Source organism: Zalophus californianus, chromosome 10 (genome assembly GCF_009762305.2).
Source record: "Zalophus californianus isolate mZalCal1 chromosome 10, mZalCal1.pri.v2, whole genome shotgun sequence".
NCBI lineage: Eukaryota > Metazoa > Chordata > Mammalia > Carnivora > Otariidae > Zalophus > Zalophus californianus.
In genome coordinates this window covers 42610663-42629306 of record NC_045604.1, presented here as the reverse complement: position 1 = coordinate 42629306, position 18644 = coordinate 42610663, and the positions used below count along the sequence as shown (strand labels likewise).

Genomic DNA, 18644 nt, shown 5'->3' with positions numbered 1-18644 from the left:
TGCAAGTAGACATCCTTATCTTGTTCCTAGTCTTAGAGAAAAAGCCTTCAGCTTTTCACCACTGAGTATGATTTAGCTGTGGGTTGGTCATACATGGCCTTTATTATTTTGAGGTAGGTTCCTTCCACACCCACTTCATTGAGAGTTTTATCAGGAATGAGTGTTAAATTTTGTTAAATGCTTTTTCTGCATCTATTGAAATAACATGATTTTTATCCTTTATTTTGGTAATTTGGTAGATCACATTGATTGATTTGTGGATACTGAACCATCCTTACATTCGTGGAATAAAGCCCACTTGATGGTAGTCATAAATATCGTAAGTTACTGAATGTCTTAATATCTCTTGCAAACTCACAAGTACAGGAAAAAGGCCAATATTGTAATTATGATAGAGCTCTTCCATTATTGGTAAGAATGCAGCTACAGAAATTCTAGGAATTATCTTGATTATAATTACTCAACCAGAGTCCCAGTTGCCTGGGACGAGCCTGGGGCAGAAAAGTAGGATTCTCCTAACATATCATTTTGCTGATTTGTAGGATCCAAAAGATCCTACATAACATTTTTAACTGCCAGTTGGCCTCATACCTGGAATACAGTCATGATGGCTGCAGGGAATGTGTCAAAGTTTGCCGAAGGAGTCCCATCATTAAAGTTAAACCTGAAAAGGAAGTTCAGAGAGAAGAATAAAATGAAAATCCCACATACCAAGTTTTCCCTCCCTTCTTCATCACTTCTTTTACCCATTCTCTATATCCTCCTCTTCCCTAATTTCTCCCCTTTCCATGTAACTTATGAAGATGGTACTATTAGTGACTACTACTGATGGACTGTGCACTTTGAAGGGTGTGGGTAACAAGATGGGGTTTGGGCTGATCTTGAGTTATAAGGCCCCATGCTGTACATTTTGGGGACAGCTTCAAAGAGAGGTCTCTAGACCCAGAACCCTATACAGTGTGAAAAGATTAAAAGCAGAGACATAAGTTTTACACACACACACAGTGGTTGATGTGGGCCAAAGCAAACAGGATGATAGCACAGTGACCAAATTAGAAACCCTGGCGCTCACAGGCTGAAGACTGGGTTTTGAGGCTCTTTGGATGGAAAGTTCATTGGTGCTTACCTGCCTCCAAACAGCTGCATTCCTAGGAGAGCAAAGACAACAATGAAGAGGAAGAGGAGGAAGAGCAAACTGATGATAGACTTCATAGAACTCATCAAGGACACCACCAAATTTCGCAGAGATGCCCAATACCTACAAAATCCAAACATTACAGCAGTGAACACTGAATGTAAAATTATCCCCAAATCCAGCCGGGCATCTGCCTGGTAGTCTATGAAATAGGCTGTATTTGTGTACTTGTATGAAGGAGAGATGTCAGCAACAATGAGGCTCCCCTGGGGAATGTGGCATGGGATCTGGCATCATAGGTATTTTTCTGGCTTGATTTTTGGAGAAGGAGGAGCTGAAGAATGGAGTAGGGGACGTGGTAGGGAAAGGGGACTGTGGCAAAGGAGAACAGGGGATGGAAGGAAATATAATAAGGCAGAGAGAAGCTTCCACTCTCACAGGTGGTTGGGAAGAGTCCAGATTCTGATCACTTACTTGGTTATTTTAAATATTCTTAGAAGCCGGAGAGCTCGCAAGACACTGATTCCAAAAGATGTACCAGGTCTGAAGATTGCCCAGACCACTTCAAAGATACTGCCCACTGTGACCTAAAGAGCCAAACCCAGCCACAGTGAGGAGGAGGAGGAGAAGAGAGGAGCCTTCTGGCATTCAGCAGTCAACACCTGTCACTGGGCTATGGTGAAATTAAAACTCTCCCCTCCCCACCCAGCGCAGCTCCAGCAAGACTACCTATTTGTGAAGGCTGCCAAGGGAAAATGAGACTACTGCCTCCCTCCCCACTGCTCTCCACTCCCCTTCCTGATGTCACTCCTTCATGCTGGAGACTGGTTCACTGCTGCTCTGTCCTTGGTGGAAACTACGAGACCAGTCACTGCTTCTGCACAATCTGAGAGCCACAACTGTTCTTACATAATAACACCTTGAACAAACACATGAAAGAGCGGTACTCAAAGCAAGGAAACAAATTTAATACAGGTTGCATTCCAATGTAAAAACCTCAGAGGAGATCCACATTCTCCCACTGTCCTAGAATTTAGTGCTACCAAGAATGGTTCAGTCACCCGTCTGTGAAATATTTTTCAGTCACTCAGGTCCCACACACCCCAATGGGACAGTACTACTTGGTGGCATATAGATACTGATTGCTGTAGGAAGTAGCAATGTCAAATTAACAATTTGGTTTTTGTTTTAATTATATGTGCACTGAATATCTACTATGTTCTACACAACGCACTAGGAGGAGTGACAAAAATTAATCCTCGCTGCAGCGCTGAAAAGTACATATATAGGGAATGGTCTTTCACTAGTTGTTGTGCCTGAAAATTGCCCATGTACCCAGAAGCATATGGTCCAAGTGAAACGCAGATTGGCAAGTGCTCAAAATCCTTAGCACCTAACTGAAGATTTGGCAGGAACAGAATGGGTTTGGCAGAAAGAGAAGTGGTTCAGGAACCCAAAGTTTTACAACCTTGTTCTGTTGCTAACTGGCGATGTGAACTTGCACACGATGTTCTCTATTTACCCATCTGCAAATGGGAAAGGTAACTCCTGATATGTAATAGAGTGGCTAGGAGTCCTGAAAGCAGTGGAGGGCAAAAATGTATGTCAGAGCACCTTGAACACTGTTAGATATGCACACATTTACATATCAACACAATTTAGGAAGTGAACGCTGGATGAAATAGACGATGTGGGAACTTGCTAAGACAGGAGTGTGTGTGCGCGCACGCGCACGTGTGCATCTTTGCATGAGGGTATATCTAGATAATTTTCCCAATTTTAAACTGAACTAAAAAAAAAAAGTATATAAGCTTCTCATTTTTACTGAGTCACCTTCTGGAATCAGTTCCTTTGTTCTCTCTCAGGCTTCCCCCCTAAGATAGTAAGTGGTTAAAAACTTGCTATGGGCAGCTCCGTCAAATTCATTCTGCTGTACACTTAAGTGCACACAATGGTATGCATGTTATACTTCAATAGAAACATTAAAAAATAAAAGAACTTTAAACAACAAACAGACAAATCCTGGTATGGGAAGGATTTCCTCATTCCTGACCTCCCTTTAGCTCACTTACTTAGTCCCCTTTTATAAATTCTGATTTCAGTGCTTCATGCTGAGCAGTGGAGCGAGCTGCTTAACTCAAACTGAGCCATATCAACATGAAGCAGGAGGACAGGTGGGCTCCAGAGCACTTACCCCAAAATCAAAACAGTTGAATGAAGAGTGAAAATAGAGTCGAGGCCCCATGCCATACATCTTCAGGGACATCTCCAAGAGGAACAGCCCCAGAAACAAAAATTCTGCATAATCTGAAAGCGTCAAGAGCAGAAGTGTTTATTCCATAGATGCCATGGGCTCCCACACCCCCCAGCCCAACCCCCTCACCTTACGGAGGAGCCCTCAACACCGGCAGGACCCCCTAGGCAGACATTCAGTGACCATGTCAGGTCAATGGCAGGCAAAACCTAATGATATCTGAATACACTGTGACCTGGGGGGCCCAGGCACACTCCACATATCTGCTTTGCTCTCTTTCAATGGACGGGTTTGTCACTGGCCTTTAAATGGTATATGGCTCTCAGGAGAGAAAGGGCTTTATCATGGTGCTGATGAAAGAGCCCGATTCGCCCTACACACACCCAGCTGTGTGATGGCATCCTGGATCCCCATTTACCCGCAGTGGTGGCCCTACTCAGAGCTGACCTATAAGTTCCTGTCTTGGTCTACTGGAAGTAACCACTGCCCTTAGAACTTTCTCCCCAGGACTTAGGTGACCAAAACTCTCTACACCATTGAGCCTCCTTAAGACACTAAGTGAAGGCCTTAAAGTACCCAAGGCTAACACCATTTTGTTGTCTTATCAGCAAAGATTCATCTGATTCAATAATGAACGACAAGGGGACCCGTGGTGTGATATCCCAACCCCTAGAGGCCAACTCTGGCCTCCCCCTCAGAGCACTGCCAGGCCCAGCAGGACACCCGTCCTCTTATGTTCACACCTGAATCTAGCCACACTGTGCCGACTGGCAATCGCTGGCCACTTACAGAGGAGATGGGTGAGCCACTGGGGCTGGTTGTGATGGACGATGGCCACGCAGGCGGTGTTGAGAGCCACAAGGCTCAACACGATCCAGTAAAACACCTGGGATTTAACCATGTGGCGGATAGAAATGCGCAGAAGCCTTTCTTTGTGCCGGAAATAGGAGGCCCCATCCACCTTTGCACTTTTGATGCTGGCTCGGGCAAGAGGTGTGCCTAAGGGGAGAGAAGTAGGGAGGAAGAATGAGGCTGCACGACAGATCGCCCCCCATGGCAAGGGGGGCAGTCAAAGGGGGAGGTGGACAGCTTCAGTCCTGGGGGGTTAGGTGACCCCCACGTTGCAGGCCCAGGGAAATCCCCATGGTATGAATTAAGTAGTTTCCATAGCAGAGATCCCTGCTTTTCCTCACTGGACACTCTCAGTTCTAGGAAACTGAAAGATTCCCTGGGCACGACACCAGACATATACCCAGTGTCCTGAAGCCTAATAGGGGGGCGTTTATGTTTTTAACAGATTGGGCTTCTCTCTGGCCTTTCCTTTTAAATATGTTTGAGGCACTGGAATCGTCTTGCTACATTTGTGATGATTTCTACCACTGGCAGCCTAGAGCAGCACTGAGTTCTGTATACCTCTTCTGCTTTTGAGGATGAAGTGAGGGAGGAGGTAAAAATCTGTCATCCCTTTTTCTGGGGAGGTTAAATCTGCCATCAGCCAGCATATCTAAGGGAACCTGGGACTGAAGAGCAATCATTTAAGAGTTGTCAGTAGGAATTTGTTGAAATATCACTTGGAAGTAGGTGGGTGTCACTATGGTTAAGCAAATGATTATAGGCCCTCAAATGGGGGTCACTAGAAGCAACAGGTCCTCAGCATCCTCGGAACAATATCCCAAAGTGGGTTCTCATTATCACCTCCAGGACAGATAGTATTTATATGCAAATGGAATACATCTGCCACACTTAAAGAATCTGGGTGGGATTCTTAGCCCTACACCCCACGGTCCATTTTTCTCTAGATTAGATTTCCAAGTCCTTCCCTAATTACATCCCTAAATCCTGGTTTCTTTTGATTCTATTTCTCTTCGTGGTGCTTCTCAAAAGACAGGATCTGTCTTCTTACAGGAGCTCAGACAAGTCAAAGATCTAACTGGTTCCACTCACCCACAGAGGAGATGTCAACACAGTGCTCATCGCTGGAGTCTCGAGTCATGGCCTCCGTCCGGCTCCGTTTGATGGTTGCCCTTCGAAGTACTACACCAGGGAAGGGGAAAGCCCGGTGAAAGAACACAAGAACAACCAGATCATTCTGGTCAAAGCTCAGGACTGTGTGCCAGAAGCCTCTGTGACACAGGCAGCCGCCTTGAAGCACCTGAGCCATGGTTCTAGAAGCCGCCAGTGTCTACAGAAACAGGACTCCCGTGCTCAGCAGCACCTTGAAACACACAGGCTCCAGAACCCTTGCTAGACCTTATCTACATGCAGTAGGTAAAAAGGCGCTCCCTATCTGTTTGCTCTCTTCATAAACAAGGCCACCTCCTGCTAATGAAATGGTCCCAAGATGATCCCCACAAATTTTCACCGAAGATCCCTTTACATGCCGCTGGTTGTGTGATGGTTTTTTCATTGTACGGTTATCAATCATACACCCTGGAACAAAGCAGCTCTTGGATTTCATTTCCATCACTTTAAAAAGCATTTAAATCCATGAGTCAATTCCCTTCATTTTAAAGCATGAGAGATTCTATGACAGAGAGACCTTCATTTCAAATCCCAGGGCACTCCTCTTTTTTTTTTCTTCTTCTTTTGATCAAGAGATGGCCACAGCCTGAAAGGGCGCAAAAGCAGGCAAGTGCGGGAGCACGTCCTTACCTTCTAAGGCTGACGTCCCGGCATTTTTATTTTCTTCAGCGAGCATGACTTCCTCTATAAGGAAACAAATGGTTGAGTAAATTATCTGTAAATGTCAAATTATTTTGCAAAATGAAAAATCCCCCAGGGACTGCTGTGGCTCCAGGGCAACAGAGAGAAAAAGAGAGAGAGAGAGAGAGAAAGAGAGAGAGAGAGAGAGTGAGCAAAGAGTTCACAGCTCCACTCAGGCACCAGCATCAGAAGGACAGCAAGGGCCACAGAGGGGCTCCTGAGCGCAAATCAGAACAGAAAGGAAGTTCTGTACCGAGGGGCCTCAAGTGGAGGTTGATGGGTAAAATTCAGCTCTGCGTCTGATAACACTTGTTGCGAGCAAGACCTGATCTTTTTTAACTGAAATCTCCTAAATTGGTAGGAGTGAAAAATTTCCATCTTTGTTTTTTTCTTTTACCCAGGTTCTATAAACTTTTCCTAGCAATAGGAGCTTCCTTGGTGTTTCCTGTCTGCAGCACATACAAGGCATACCAAGGCACAACATCTACTGCCTTGTTCAGGAGGTAAGACCATGTTTTCAGCTCCAGCCTGTCTACTTCTTGGAGGAGGAGAAGAAGATGCTAATGGACCAGAGGAGGATGACTTGTGGGTTTGCTTCCTCTTACCCCCATGCCACAGTCTGCCTTGCTTGAGGGAAAGAGGCTTAGGCCCATCATGAATTTGTCCCTCTGACAGAACAAACAAATATTTGTTTTTTGTCCACCTTCCTGGCACAGAGTTCCCACACCCTTGGAATTTACTGTCTTCTGTATGCTAACAAGATAACTCATTGTGGGGGAGGCCTACACTACCTGAGGATCTGGATGGGTCACCAGAAAAACCAACCACATATTTGGCTATAACTTTTAGCCTCATTCCCTCTCCTAACTCCTGGAATGGGTGAGGGGCTTGAGAATGTTTAATCACCAATGGCCAATGATTTACTCAAGCAGGTCTATGTAATGGGACCTTCAAAAAAAAAAAAAAAAAAACCCTACATAATGGGGCTCAGGAAGCTTCAGAGTTAGTGAACACATTAAGATGCTGGGAGGGTGATATGCCTGAAGGGGGCATGGAGGCTCTTTGCCCCCCTTCCACCCCCACGTATCTCTTCCATTTGGTTGTTCCTGAGTTGAATCCTTTGTAATTAACTGGTGATGGTAAGAATAATTTTCCTGAGGAAATTATCAAACCTGGAGCCCTGTAAATTTGCAGTCTGGAAGGCAAAAATGCAGGTCACCTGGGGACTCCACTTGGGGTGCTATGTGAAGTGAGGGCAGGCTTGTGGGATTGAGTCCCTAACCTGTGGGATCTGCACTAATTTCTGGTGGTGTTTAGTGTCAGAACTGAATTGAATTAATTGCTGGACACCCAGTTGGAGAACTGAAGGACTGGCCAGTGTTGGAATGGTGTGTCTCATTGTTGGTATTTGGAAAAGAACCAATAGTCCCTTGGATTTTCCTCATGACCTCCCCAGGAACAGTCCTGCATTCCAGGAATTCTAGTAAGACTTGTTTAGAATAAACCTCACTAGCATCCCTCCAAACTTACAAACTAGCCCTTCTGTCCCATGTCTGGCAGGATTCTGAGTCCCCTTTGGGAGTGACGTGGATGAGTTTTGATCCCCGCCCCACCTCAGCCACAGGCGAGGATGTCAGAGGCCTTGAGCAATCATTCCTTAAGATCCCAGCTGCTGGGGAAAAGCTTGCAGCAGGCCCTATTAAACAATGGTTTAATTTAAGCAATTGTAACAAGTAAAAGGACAAGCAGAAGAGGGCAAAGCCATTACCATAATTCCACCTGCATAATAAAACAGAGAGTAGGTAATGTATTTCCCAGGGAGGGGAACACTTTGAGGCTCGGAGGGGACCACGCAGGACGGCCATTATACCAAGTCATATATGTTTAGCTTTCTTAAGAACAGCCTCTGGCAAAACTCTAAGTTAACAGGTTAAGTGTTACTGGTGGGATGCTCCTTTATGCAGACATAGAGGGTTTTAAAGTCATTTACAGCCCACGTTGTTCAGAGGGCATCATTTAAAAATTAGGTACTCGTTAAAATACTCCTCATGGCAACGTGAATGACCTGAGCCCGGGAGTCACATCTGCTGTGTACAGTGCCTGGGTGCTGGGGTGGGCAGATCGGAGGACCCGCAAGGCAGATGGAGGGTGTGTGGTGCTACTGAATAGCTCTGAGAAGTGCTCTGAGGGCTCTGGATGAGCGGAAGCTGCCCCCCCTCCCCCACTGCCTTTTGCCAAGTTCTCTTTCGAACTTGAGAGCGTCTTTCCAGGGAAATGTAACCCATATGTCTCTGATTCACTCACACCCCATTTGCAAAGAGAAGGGCCAGGAAGCACAATTTGACGTCGCAGTACGTCTTTTTTCTTAGAAGGAGAGAGCTGGCTTTGCCAACTGGAAGAAAGTGGAGCCTTGGAATTCTGCGTGTATAGGAAGAGCAGAGCCACAAAGAACAGCGTCCCGTGCTGCCTGACCACAAGTGGGGTCACGGACGTGGCGGGGAAGGTTCTCTTCCAGTTCTGCTGCCAGCCTGCTCACGGGGGCGGTCTGTCAGATGGCTCCTCCACCCAGGAAGCCAAGGACAGTGGGGAACTTCAAGCTGCCTGCCAGACCTGGAGGCAAATCTGCTCTGTAAGGCTGAGTTACCATTCTGGAAAGAAGGCTGAGAGGTTCACATTCACCCCCACACGAGAGCCTCGGAGAAGAAAGGGCAAATTGGGAAGCGCCATCAGTGGGCACTGTGCAGGCCTCCAGAGGCAGCAAAGAGATGCAGATAGTCCTAAATGGGAGGTGTTTTTTAATCTATCGGGCACTGAAATGGCACTTTTCATTGCACACACACTCTCACACCTGACAGGTGATCAAAGGTTGACTCCAGAGCCGAAAGCGAGCTTTTGTGTGCTGGTGGTTAGAACAGGAGGGCCATGGTGTCATTCCAAAGCTGCTGTAGAAGAATAAGGCTCAGGCAGCTAAGCATCAAATCATATTCCAAATTTTTCCTGCGAGACCTCACATTTGAGCTATGCTTTCTACCAGGAATAGAGAAAAAAAAATGCTGTCATGTGTATTTTTTTATTAAAATAAATTACTCTTTGCTCGGGATGAAAATAAAGATATATAACAGCAATGCAATGCAATCTTTAAAATAATAAGGAAAGCAAATGCATCCAATTTACTGACAGATATGGGGTGATCGATACCCCTCATAAGCAGCTGAGCCACAGTCAAGCTTGAATATGGTGGCTCTGTGGGTTAATAAAACTGTGATAGGTTTGGACCTATCCTCAAGGCTGGGCAAGAATTGTTCCTGATGCTGAGCCTTGTAGTGAAGAACTGGGGACAGCTCAGGGAATAGCAACAAGCAGTTCTCACCATCAGCTATTACCCACTTACTGCAGTGGCCTCACGGTCAACCCCCTACTTCTGACCTTGCCCTCCTACTAATGCAGCAACCAAGTGCACCCTTCAAATCTTCAATCAGACCATCTCCCACCTCTGACCCAAACAGTCCAATGGTTCCTGCCTCACTTACAGGAAAGCCCCAAACCCTTACAATGGCCCATAAAGTCTGCCCCTCCTCCCATTACAGCCCCCACCCTGTCTTCCTGTTCCTCTCCCCTTACTCATTCCTCCTTCTACTCTTGGAATATTCCCACTTCCACACTAGACAAATGGCACTGTTGATACCCCCCTCAGACATTCCCATGATTTATGCCTCAGCTCCTTTAAGTCCTTCCCCAAAATGGGTCTCCCTGAACTCCCTATTTAAAATCACAACCTAGGGGCGCCTAGGTGGCTCCGTCAGTTAAACATCTGCCTTCAGCTCAGGTCATGATCTCGGGGTCCTGGGATCGAGCCCCGCATCGGGCTCCCCGCTCAGCGGGAAGCCTGCTTCTCCCTCTCCCACTCCCTCTGCTTGTGTTCCCTCTCTCACTGTGTCTCTCTCTGTCAAATAAATAAATACATCTTTAAAAATTTAAATAAAATCACAACCTACCCTACACCCCATAACCCTACCTTGATCTGTTTTCTAGTGTACTTATCACCTTCTTACAAGTTACTTACTCATCATTTTATCTCTGCCTTCCCCAGCTAGAGGGGACTGAGTTCTGCAAGAAAGGCTCCCTGCTGTGTCTCAAGTTCCTAGAACAGGTGTTGGCACAAAGTAAACACTCAATAAATATTTGTGGAATGGATGGATTGTTGTTGCTGCTGCTGCTGTTGTTGTTGTTATTATTATTAGCAGTAGTGTGAAATGTCACCCACCCAACCTCAGTTCCAGGACTGGGCTCTGTTACCTTTCACTCACTTCACCTTGTGGGCCTCACAAAGGTGTTTGGTAGAAGGACAGGGACGGTTAGACCCCAGAGGAAGAAAGACGGACCAGCAGGAAACACACAAATCTGGTGAGACATCCAGAGCTTCTCTGTGCTCTGGCCAGAGCTGCCCCTGTGAATGGAAGCGGAGGGGCCGGGGCAAGGGGCTGTCTGCAGGGACATCTGTGCTGCCCACCACGCCTCACCTGCTTTGTCTATCCAGGCGCGGTATCCATTCAGCTCGCGCTCAATCTGCTGCTGCCGCCGCAGTTTCATGAACGCCCTCCGGTTCTCCACTCTCTCTCTCTCTTTGGCGAATTCCCTGTGGATGAGAAGGATGAGATGCAGGACTTTGTAATGTATGAGGAGCTCCAGGACAAAGAGGAAGGGTGAAGCCTGTAGAAGCGAGAGAGTGTTGGCGCAGGTGCTTCTCTACCCATCACGTCCCCTCTCCTTCCAGGCGGCAACTACGATCTTAAAATGCCTCACAGAAACCTACCTCCTCTGGCCTCGTGCAGGAAGCTCTTCCAGGTCGGTTTCGTCCCAGTCAGCCCTAACACCCTCTGCGTGCTCTATCTGGAAAGGCACTTTCTTTGTCATGCGACAAACTAGGGTTCAAAATGCTATGTTCTGCTTCCCCAGCTACAACACCAGCCCTCAGCCTCCTGGGGGGGGCACACCTTCCCTTTGTGCTTTTAATAACAACCGTGATTGATGTATATTGACCAATTATGTGCCGACCCTGTACGAGGTGCTTCAGACCCATGGACTCATTTAATCCATTACAGTCACCCTATGAAGTAATAAGCACTATTAAAATTCCTATTTAACAGAGGGGGAAACACCAAGGATCAGAGAAGGGAAATAACTTGCTGGGATCTGAAGTCAAACCACAGTGCTATGCTTCCTCTGGCATCCCGCATCCTGCGGCACCCAGTAAGACCAAGAGCACCAAGGCCTCGAAGGGCTGATTCTGTGTGACGATGGCTGGTGGAGGTTAAAAAGGGAAGGGAAGGACTGGAAAGGGCCCCCGGCTCCAACAGAAACACAGTGGGAAGGTGGGAGGGGTAGGAAGGGAGATAATGGGACAGAGGGCAAGCGAAGATCAAAGATCAGGGAGAAGACACAGTCCACTGACAGGGGTGGAGGACCAGAGTCTGTGGCACAAGACGGTCAAAAGCCTAAAGCCCGTGGGAAGAAAGAAGAGAGAAGAGACCCGAGGGCTCCCTGGCAGAGAGGAAGACAAACAAATTCAAAGGTTGAGCACACTGGGATAAAGAAATGCACACTTGCTGAGAGGCCTCTCTGGCAACCACCTCTACCAACGCCCTTCTCATCACCAGACACCCGCCCAGGCTACCATGCCACTCAGCAGTGTCACGCTCGCCAGGGCTCAGGCATGCTCCTCCTGCCCCAGGAGCACTGCACGTATTCGAGGGGGTCCCCGTGACTAAAGAGGCCCAGCCTGAAGATGAGGGAGCCCAGCAACCCACTGTGGGTCCTCTCAGCTACTCCCTTGTTGTGTATTTGTTTGACAGGACTTCAAACCCACTTGCTTATGACTTAGGTGAAGCTGTTTTAATCCACTTGTATATGACAAAGAAAAAAAAAGATTTAGAAGTTTGTTTTTTTTTTTAAAGATTTTATTTATTTGAGAGAGAAAGAGTGAGCGAGAGAGAGAGAGCACAAGTGGTGGGGGCAGAGGGAGAGGGAGAAGCCGACTCCCCGCTGAGCAGGGAGCCCGATGCGGGGCTCGATCCCAGGACCCTGAGATCATGACCTGCCGAAGGCAGATGCTCAACTGACTAAGCCACCTAGGCGCCCCAGGAGTAAAGTTGTTTTGATAGAAGAATGAAGTAAGTTGTGTCAGGATGTCACCATCTCATCTGTTCTTGCCCATCAGAACTCAGTTGCTCAGCTGCTGAGGGGCTCCACTGGGGGCTGAACATGAAAGCATATGAAGAAACAACTATGGCAAGGGAACATTAAACTGTGAACATAGAGTCTGTGAGGACGATATAAGAGCATCTGGTCTGAGCAAGGCTACACTCCACTGATCAAAGATAGCTCCATGAAGACCTTGGGGCAATCAGCTCCCGCCTTCGCAGAGCAGACGCTTTTTTTTTTTTTTTTGCAGTTTATTTTTTAATTCCAGTTAATTAACACACAATGTTTATTAGTTTTAGGTGTACAATATAGTGATTCAACAATTCCATACCTTAGTGCTCATCAAGGTAAGTGTGCTCTTAATCCCCTTCACCTATTTCACCCATCCCCCACCCCATCCCCTCTGATAACCATCTGTTCTCTATAGTTAAGAGTCTATTTTGTGGGGTTTTTTTGGTCTCTCTTTTTTTTTTCATTTGTTTTGTTTCTTAAATTCCCATATGAGTATTTGTCTTTCTCTATTTCACTTAGCGTTATACTCTCTAGATCCATTCACGTTGTTGCAAATGGCAAGATCTCATTCTTTTTATGACTGAATAATATTCCATTGTGTATATTATACCACATCTTCCTTATCTACTCATTTATAAATGGACATTTGTACTACTTCCATAATTTGACTATTGCAAATAATGCTGCAATAAACATAGGGGTGAATATATCTTTTCGAATTAGTGTTTTTGTATTCTTTGGGTAAATACCCAGGAGTGGAATTACTGGTTTTTCTATTTTTAATTTTTTTGAGGAACCTCCATACTGTTTTCCAATAGTACATGAGGGTTCCTTTTTCTCCACATCCTCCCCAACACTTGTTTCTTGTGTTTTTGATTTCAGCCATTCTGACAGGTGTGAGGTGGTATCTCACTGTGGTTTCCCTGATGATGAGTGATCTGAGTATCCTTTCATGTGTCTGGATGTGTTGGCCATTTGGATGTCTTCTCTGGAAAAATGTCTGTTCATGTCTTCTGCCCATTTTAAATTGGATTATTTGTTTTTTGGGTATGGAGTTGTAGAAGTTCTTTATGTATTTTGGATACTAACCCTTTATCAGATATGTTGTTTGCAAAGATCTTCTCCCATTCTGTAGGCTTTTAGTTTTGTTTCTTTTGCTATGCACTTTTTACTTTGATGTGATCCCAATATTTTTGCTGTTGTTTCCCTTGCCTCAGAAAACATATCTAGAAAGATGTTGTTATGACCAATGTCAGAGAAATTATTGCCTGTGCTCTTTTCTAGGATTTTTATGGTTTCAGGTCTCACATTTAGGTCTTTAATCCATTTTGAGTCTACTTTTGTATACGGTTTAAGAAGGGTCCAGGTTCATTCCTTTGCATGTAGCTGTCCAGTTTTCCCAATGCCTTTTTTGAAGAGACTGTTTTTCCCATTGCATATTCTTGGCCTCCTTTATTGAAGATTGACTATATAATCATGGGTTTATTTCTGGGCTCTCTATTGTGTTCCATTGATCTTTTGTACCAGTACCATAGTACTTTGATTACTGTAGCTTTGTAGTATATCTTGAAATCTGGGATTGTGATCCCCCAGTTTTGTTCTTCCTTTCCAAGACTGCTTTAGCTTTTTGGGGGTCTTTTGCATTTTCATGCAAATTTTAGAATTCTTTGCTCTAGTTCTGTGAAAAATCTGTTGGTATTTTATAGGGATGTCATTAAATCTGTAGATTTCTTTATTGACATTTTAATAGTATTTATTCTCCCAATCCACAAGCATGGAATGTCTTTCCATTTCTTTTTTTTTTTTTAAGATTTTATTCATTTATTTGACAGAGACAGACAAAGTGAGAGAGGGAACACAAGCAGGGGGAGGGGAGAGGGAGAAGCAGGCTTCCCACCGAGCAGGGAGCCTGACGTGGGGCTCGATCCCAGGACCCTGGCATCATGACCTGAGCCAAAGGCAGACACTTAACGACTGAGTCACTCAGGCACCCCTGGAATGTCTTTCCATTTCTTTCTGTTGTCTTCAATTTCTTTCATCAATGTTTTATGGTTTTCAGAGGCCAGGTTAAGTTGGTTAAGTTTATTCCTGGTATACTGTTATTTCTGGTGCAATTGTAAATGGAATTCTTTTCTTAATTTCTCTTTCTGCTACTTCATTATTCATGTATAGAAATGCAATGGATTTCTGTATATTGATTTTGTATCCTGTGACTTTACTGAATTAATTTGTCAGTTCTTGTAGTTTTTTGATGGAGTCTTGAGGGTTTTCTACATATAGTATCATGTCATCTGCAAATAGTGAATGTTTCACTTCTTCCTTACTAATTTGGATGACTTTTATTTCTTTTTCTTGTCTGATTGCTGTGGCTAGGACTTCCAGTAATATGTTGAATAAAAATGGTCATGATGGACATCCGTAAAGGTAACACTTACAGGCAATGGTGAAAGTCATACAGCAGCCCCATAAAGAACATCTTGCCCATCAACACCAGCTCCCCTGTTCCCTAGCAGTATGTTCTAGGCAACACGGGACTTTTACTTTTGCACTGGTAGCTGGACATCAGCTCTCAGTTGGCTAAGCTGTCTCTTCCCAGTACCAACTTGTATAAAGGTACAGCTCAACTAAATTTGTATTTTATGGGGCGCCTGGGTGGCTCAGTTGGTTAAGCGACTGCCTTCGGCTCAAGTCATGATCCTGGAGTCCCAGGATCAAGTCCCGCATCGGGCTCCCTGCTGTCAGCAGGGAGTCTGCTTCTCCCTCTGACCCTCCCCCCTCTCATGCTCTATCTCATTCTCTCTCTCAAATAAATAAATAAAATCTTTAAAAAAAATTTGTATTTTATTCCTTTCATCTCCCCTTACCTGGAACAATAGTGTGATTAATCAGTCATTGATTTGGAATATGTTATTTCTTTACTGGCTTATTAAGAGAAATTATCCTGTATACTATTGGCTTGTAAGATTCCTGCAGTAAACCTATGTTAAATAAATTGCTGGCAAAGACAAACTCAGCCTCTGAGCATATTTGCCTCCCAAAATAAAATAGCCCTCATATCCAGGAAGGAAGAAACAAGCCAGGGGTTGAGGGACATGCCACAGCCCCAGGGCAGGGGAAGAGGAGGAACCTCATTCAGCCTCTCCTGCCACAATATATGGATTCTTTGGCACAGACACCTTATCATGGTCATAGTCTGAGGGTTTGAGAACAGGGCACATTAAAGGAGAAATTCTGGGCTCATCTTCAGGTTCAGCAGGTTCTACCAACAGTGTTGTGGGGGAATAGAGAGGGAAAGAGTCAAATGAAGAGTGCCAGGGCCAGTGAGAGTCAGAACAACAGAACGTAAGCCCTGGGGCACCTCCTTTCCTTTCCTTCTTCTCTGGATTGCTACAGTTAGAAAGAAACAAGGGGCTGGCTTGGTTCATGGCATTACCATCTACCAAAGTTCTTACCTTTGGCTCTTTGTCTTCTTTCTATCCCTCCTGTCCAATTAGTGCTATGTTCTATTGGTTCTATCCCCAAAACAGCACTTGGATCTACCCTCCCTCTTCGTCCTCACTGCCTTGTCCAGGGCCTCATCCTTTTCTGCCTGGACTATTACAAAAGCACTTCCATGGGTCTCTCAACCGCCTGTCTCTCTTCCCTTCATTTTATCCATCTCACACATACTTTCTTCCTTTTTCTAAATTTTTTTTAAAGATTTTATTTATGTATTTGACAGAGAGAGACACAGTGAGAGAGCGAACACAAGCAGTGGGAGCAAGAGAGGGAGAAGCAGGCTTCCCACTGAGCAGGGAGCCCGATGTGGGGCTTGATCCCAGGACCCTGGCATCATGACCTGAGCCGAAGGCAGACGCTTAACGACTGAGCCACCCAGGCGCCCCTCACACACACTTTCTAAAACACACACTAGATGTGATCACTTCCAAACCTAAAATAATAACCACAGTGAGTAACATTTGTGGAACACCTTCTAGTTTCCAAGCACCTTCACATATTTTGCTCATATTTTTAAGAAGGTAGAACAGGTATTTTCATCCTCAATTTAAAAGTTAAATAACTTGTTCAAATTTAAGTAAGAAACAAAGTCAGGATTGGACCCCAGTCCTGTCTGCTCTAAGAGCTCAGGCTCTTCATACTCCACATGTCTGCCTAGCCCAATGGCATATTTATATGCTGCTTTCTTTATTGTTTCATATATATGCGTGACTTGATTTTTCAACTACACTCTGGGGATCCAGAAAGGTTTAAAGAGGAGGTAATATTTTAAGGATGACCTTGAAAAAAGCAGAATTTAAGCAGGCTATGAACAGAAGAACACAATAATCCTTTAGCATCTAGGGTGAGCATCATTACCAACATCACCATTTTCTAGCTCAGAACACTGAATCTAAGGGGGAGTTAAGTGGCCCTTTGAGAGAGCAAGTGTCCAAGGACACAGAGCCACTAAGAGGAACCAAGACCTTCAGATCTTCTACATTCCATAGTCTTTCTATTCTTCCTCTGCTCCTCCACAGCCTCCTCCATCTTCCGCTAAATGAAATACAAACACGTAACATGACCTTCACAGTCTTTCACAGCCTGATACTAACCTTTCCTCTGAGCCTCGCCTCCCATCATTCGCACCCACCCACCTGCCTGCAGCCAGTGTGGCTCACTCCAGCAGCAGCACCCTTCTCCCTGTTCTGGAGAATACAGCACCGTTCTCAAGGTTTGGTCCACTGTTTGTCTGCCGGGAATCCCTTCTTAACTGCCCAAGTCTGTCAGAATCCTTCTCCAAGGCCAGGTTGAAATGTTACTTTTTCTGTTCAGCTTTCCCCTCCTCTCCTTACTCCTTCCCCAGTCTCTAGTCTCCATCCTTTCTTTCCTCTGTGCCTTTACAGCTCATCTCCCAGCCAGGCTTTACTGTAGTGAGCTGTGCATGTGGTGGTCTCTCCCTCTATGTGAGCCTTTTGTGAAAATACTCCATGTCTTGCTCAACTCCGTATCCTCCCAGACTAGACAGACTAGGCCGGACACATGGTAATAGGCCCAATAGATTTCTTTTTAATTAAAAATATCCAGGCTGACTTGGAGAGTAAACGGATAGCTCTACCCTGGTTCTCAAAGGCTTAAATGAAGGAACCCTCCAACTCTGCACCAATCCAAAGGGAGGTAGGTGAACTAGCCGGACAGCAGCAGTTGCCAGGTAACTCCTGGACACTGCCACCACTGCTTCTCTTGTGTTCGGCTCCACTAAAATCTCTGTAGAATCAGTCTATGAAGTATGCAGTGTGTCACTTCTACTGCAGTGGTAGTACGTGGCTCTTTGGGGGTCTTCTGCATTTCCATACAAATTTTAGAATTATTTGTTCTAGTTCTGTGAAAAATCCCAGTCTCTAGTCTCCACCCTTTCTTTCCTCTGTGAAAGAGAGAATGACCACGTAGCTTGATTTCCGGTGGGAGAGAGAGGCCAACAACCCCCAGTCTAACCTCCCTGCGTATTTGGAAGTTTTCCGGCTCTGGGTCTCATCAGCTGGCTTCCCTGCTCTCCTGTACTGCTGCTACAGACCACCATGTATGCTCAGCCTTCCACCTGGCCTCTTAGCAGGGCTCAAGGGCCCAGGGCCTAACAAAACTGACCTGGTCTTTTAAAGAAGTCTCTTGGCTAAAAGAAGTAAAGCAAAGAATAAGCACCAGGGGGAATACTTCCTGAGCAGCCCCTGTGTCAGTGGAGGAAGAAGGGCTGGGTAGGGGGAAGGTTCTGTATTAGGTCTATCAAGGGGACTTTTAGGTTTTGTTTTTCCATTGGGGGCCTAGGGCACAAAGTCTAGTACCAATGTCTTTCACACCTGTCATCCCTCCCTTGTCGTCATAACTGTGCCCATGGCTTATTTCCCTGACTAGTCTACGGGCTCCATGAGGCCAAGAAGAGCCTACACTGATTGTATCACATTCCAACGAGGCCCTACGAAGTTGAATACCAAGGCCTGGTATTATAGTAGATTCCACAGATTATGGATATAACATATGAAGAACAGCTAATATTCACCTAACATATTTGTGACATTTTTTAATTTTAAATATATTTTTTTAATTTATTCATTTGAGAGAGAGAGAGAGACAGAGCACAAGAGGGAGAGGCAGAGGGAGAAGCAGACTCTCCCCTGAGCAGGGAGCCCAGTGCAGTACTCGATCCCAGGACCCTGGGATCATGACCTGAGCCTAACCATCTGAGCCTCCCAGGTGCCCCTGTGACATTTTTAATCTATGAATCTATGAATCACTTTCATGTAAATAATTTCATTTATATTTGTAAAGACCCTGGGAGATTCAGAAAGGCTCTTGCCCAAGATCACC

At 45.4% G+C, this 18644-nt stretch overlaps 1 protein-coding gene across 9 annotated transcripts in view; it reads right to left on the bottom strand.

The window, feature by feature from the left end:
- The window catches only part of CACNA1E (calcium voltage-gated channel subunit alpha1 E), a 501028-nt gene that overhangs the window by 80954 nt on the left and 401430 nt on the right, over nt 1-18644 (bottom strand). For 8 of the 9 annotated variants that reach the window (XM_035722083.1, XM_027610796.2, XM_027610799.2 and 5 more), the window contains 8 exons: nt 10613-10728; nt 6042-6095; nt 5334-5423; nt 4179-4388; nt 3330-3442; nt 1610-1722; nt 1127-1258; nt 592-664 (listed from right to left, as the gene is read on the bottom strand). In XM_035722083.1, the coding sequence (XP_035577976.1) occupies nt 592-664; nt 1127-1258; nt 1610-1722; nt 3330-3442; nt 4179-4388; nt 5334-5423; nt 6042-6095; nt 10613-10728 (901 nt within the window). The remainder of the gene's footprint in view (nt 1-591; nt 665-1126; nt 1259-1609; nt 1723-3329; nt 3443-4178; nt 4389-5333; nt 5424-6041; nt 6096-10612; nt 10729-18644) is intronic. The other variant, XM_027610803.2, reaches the window with a different exon arrangement.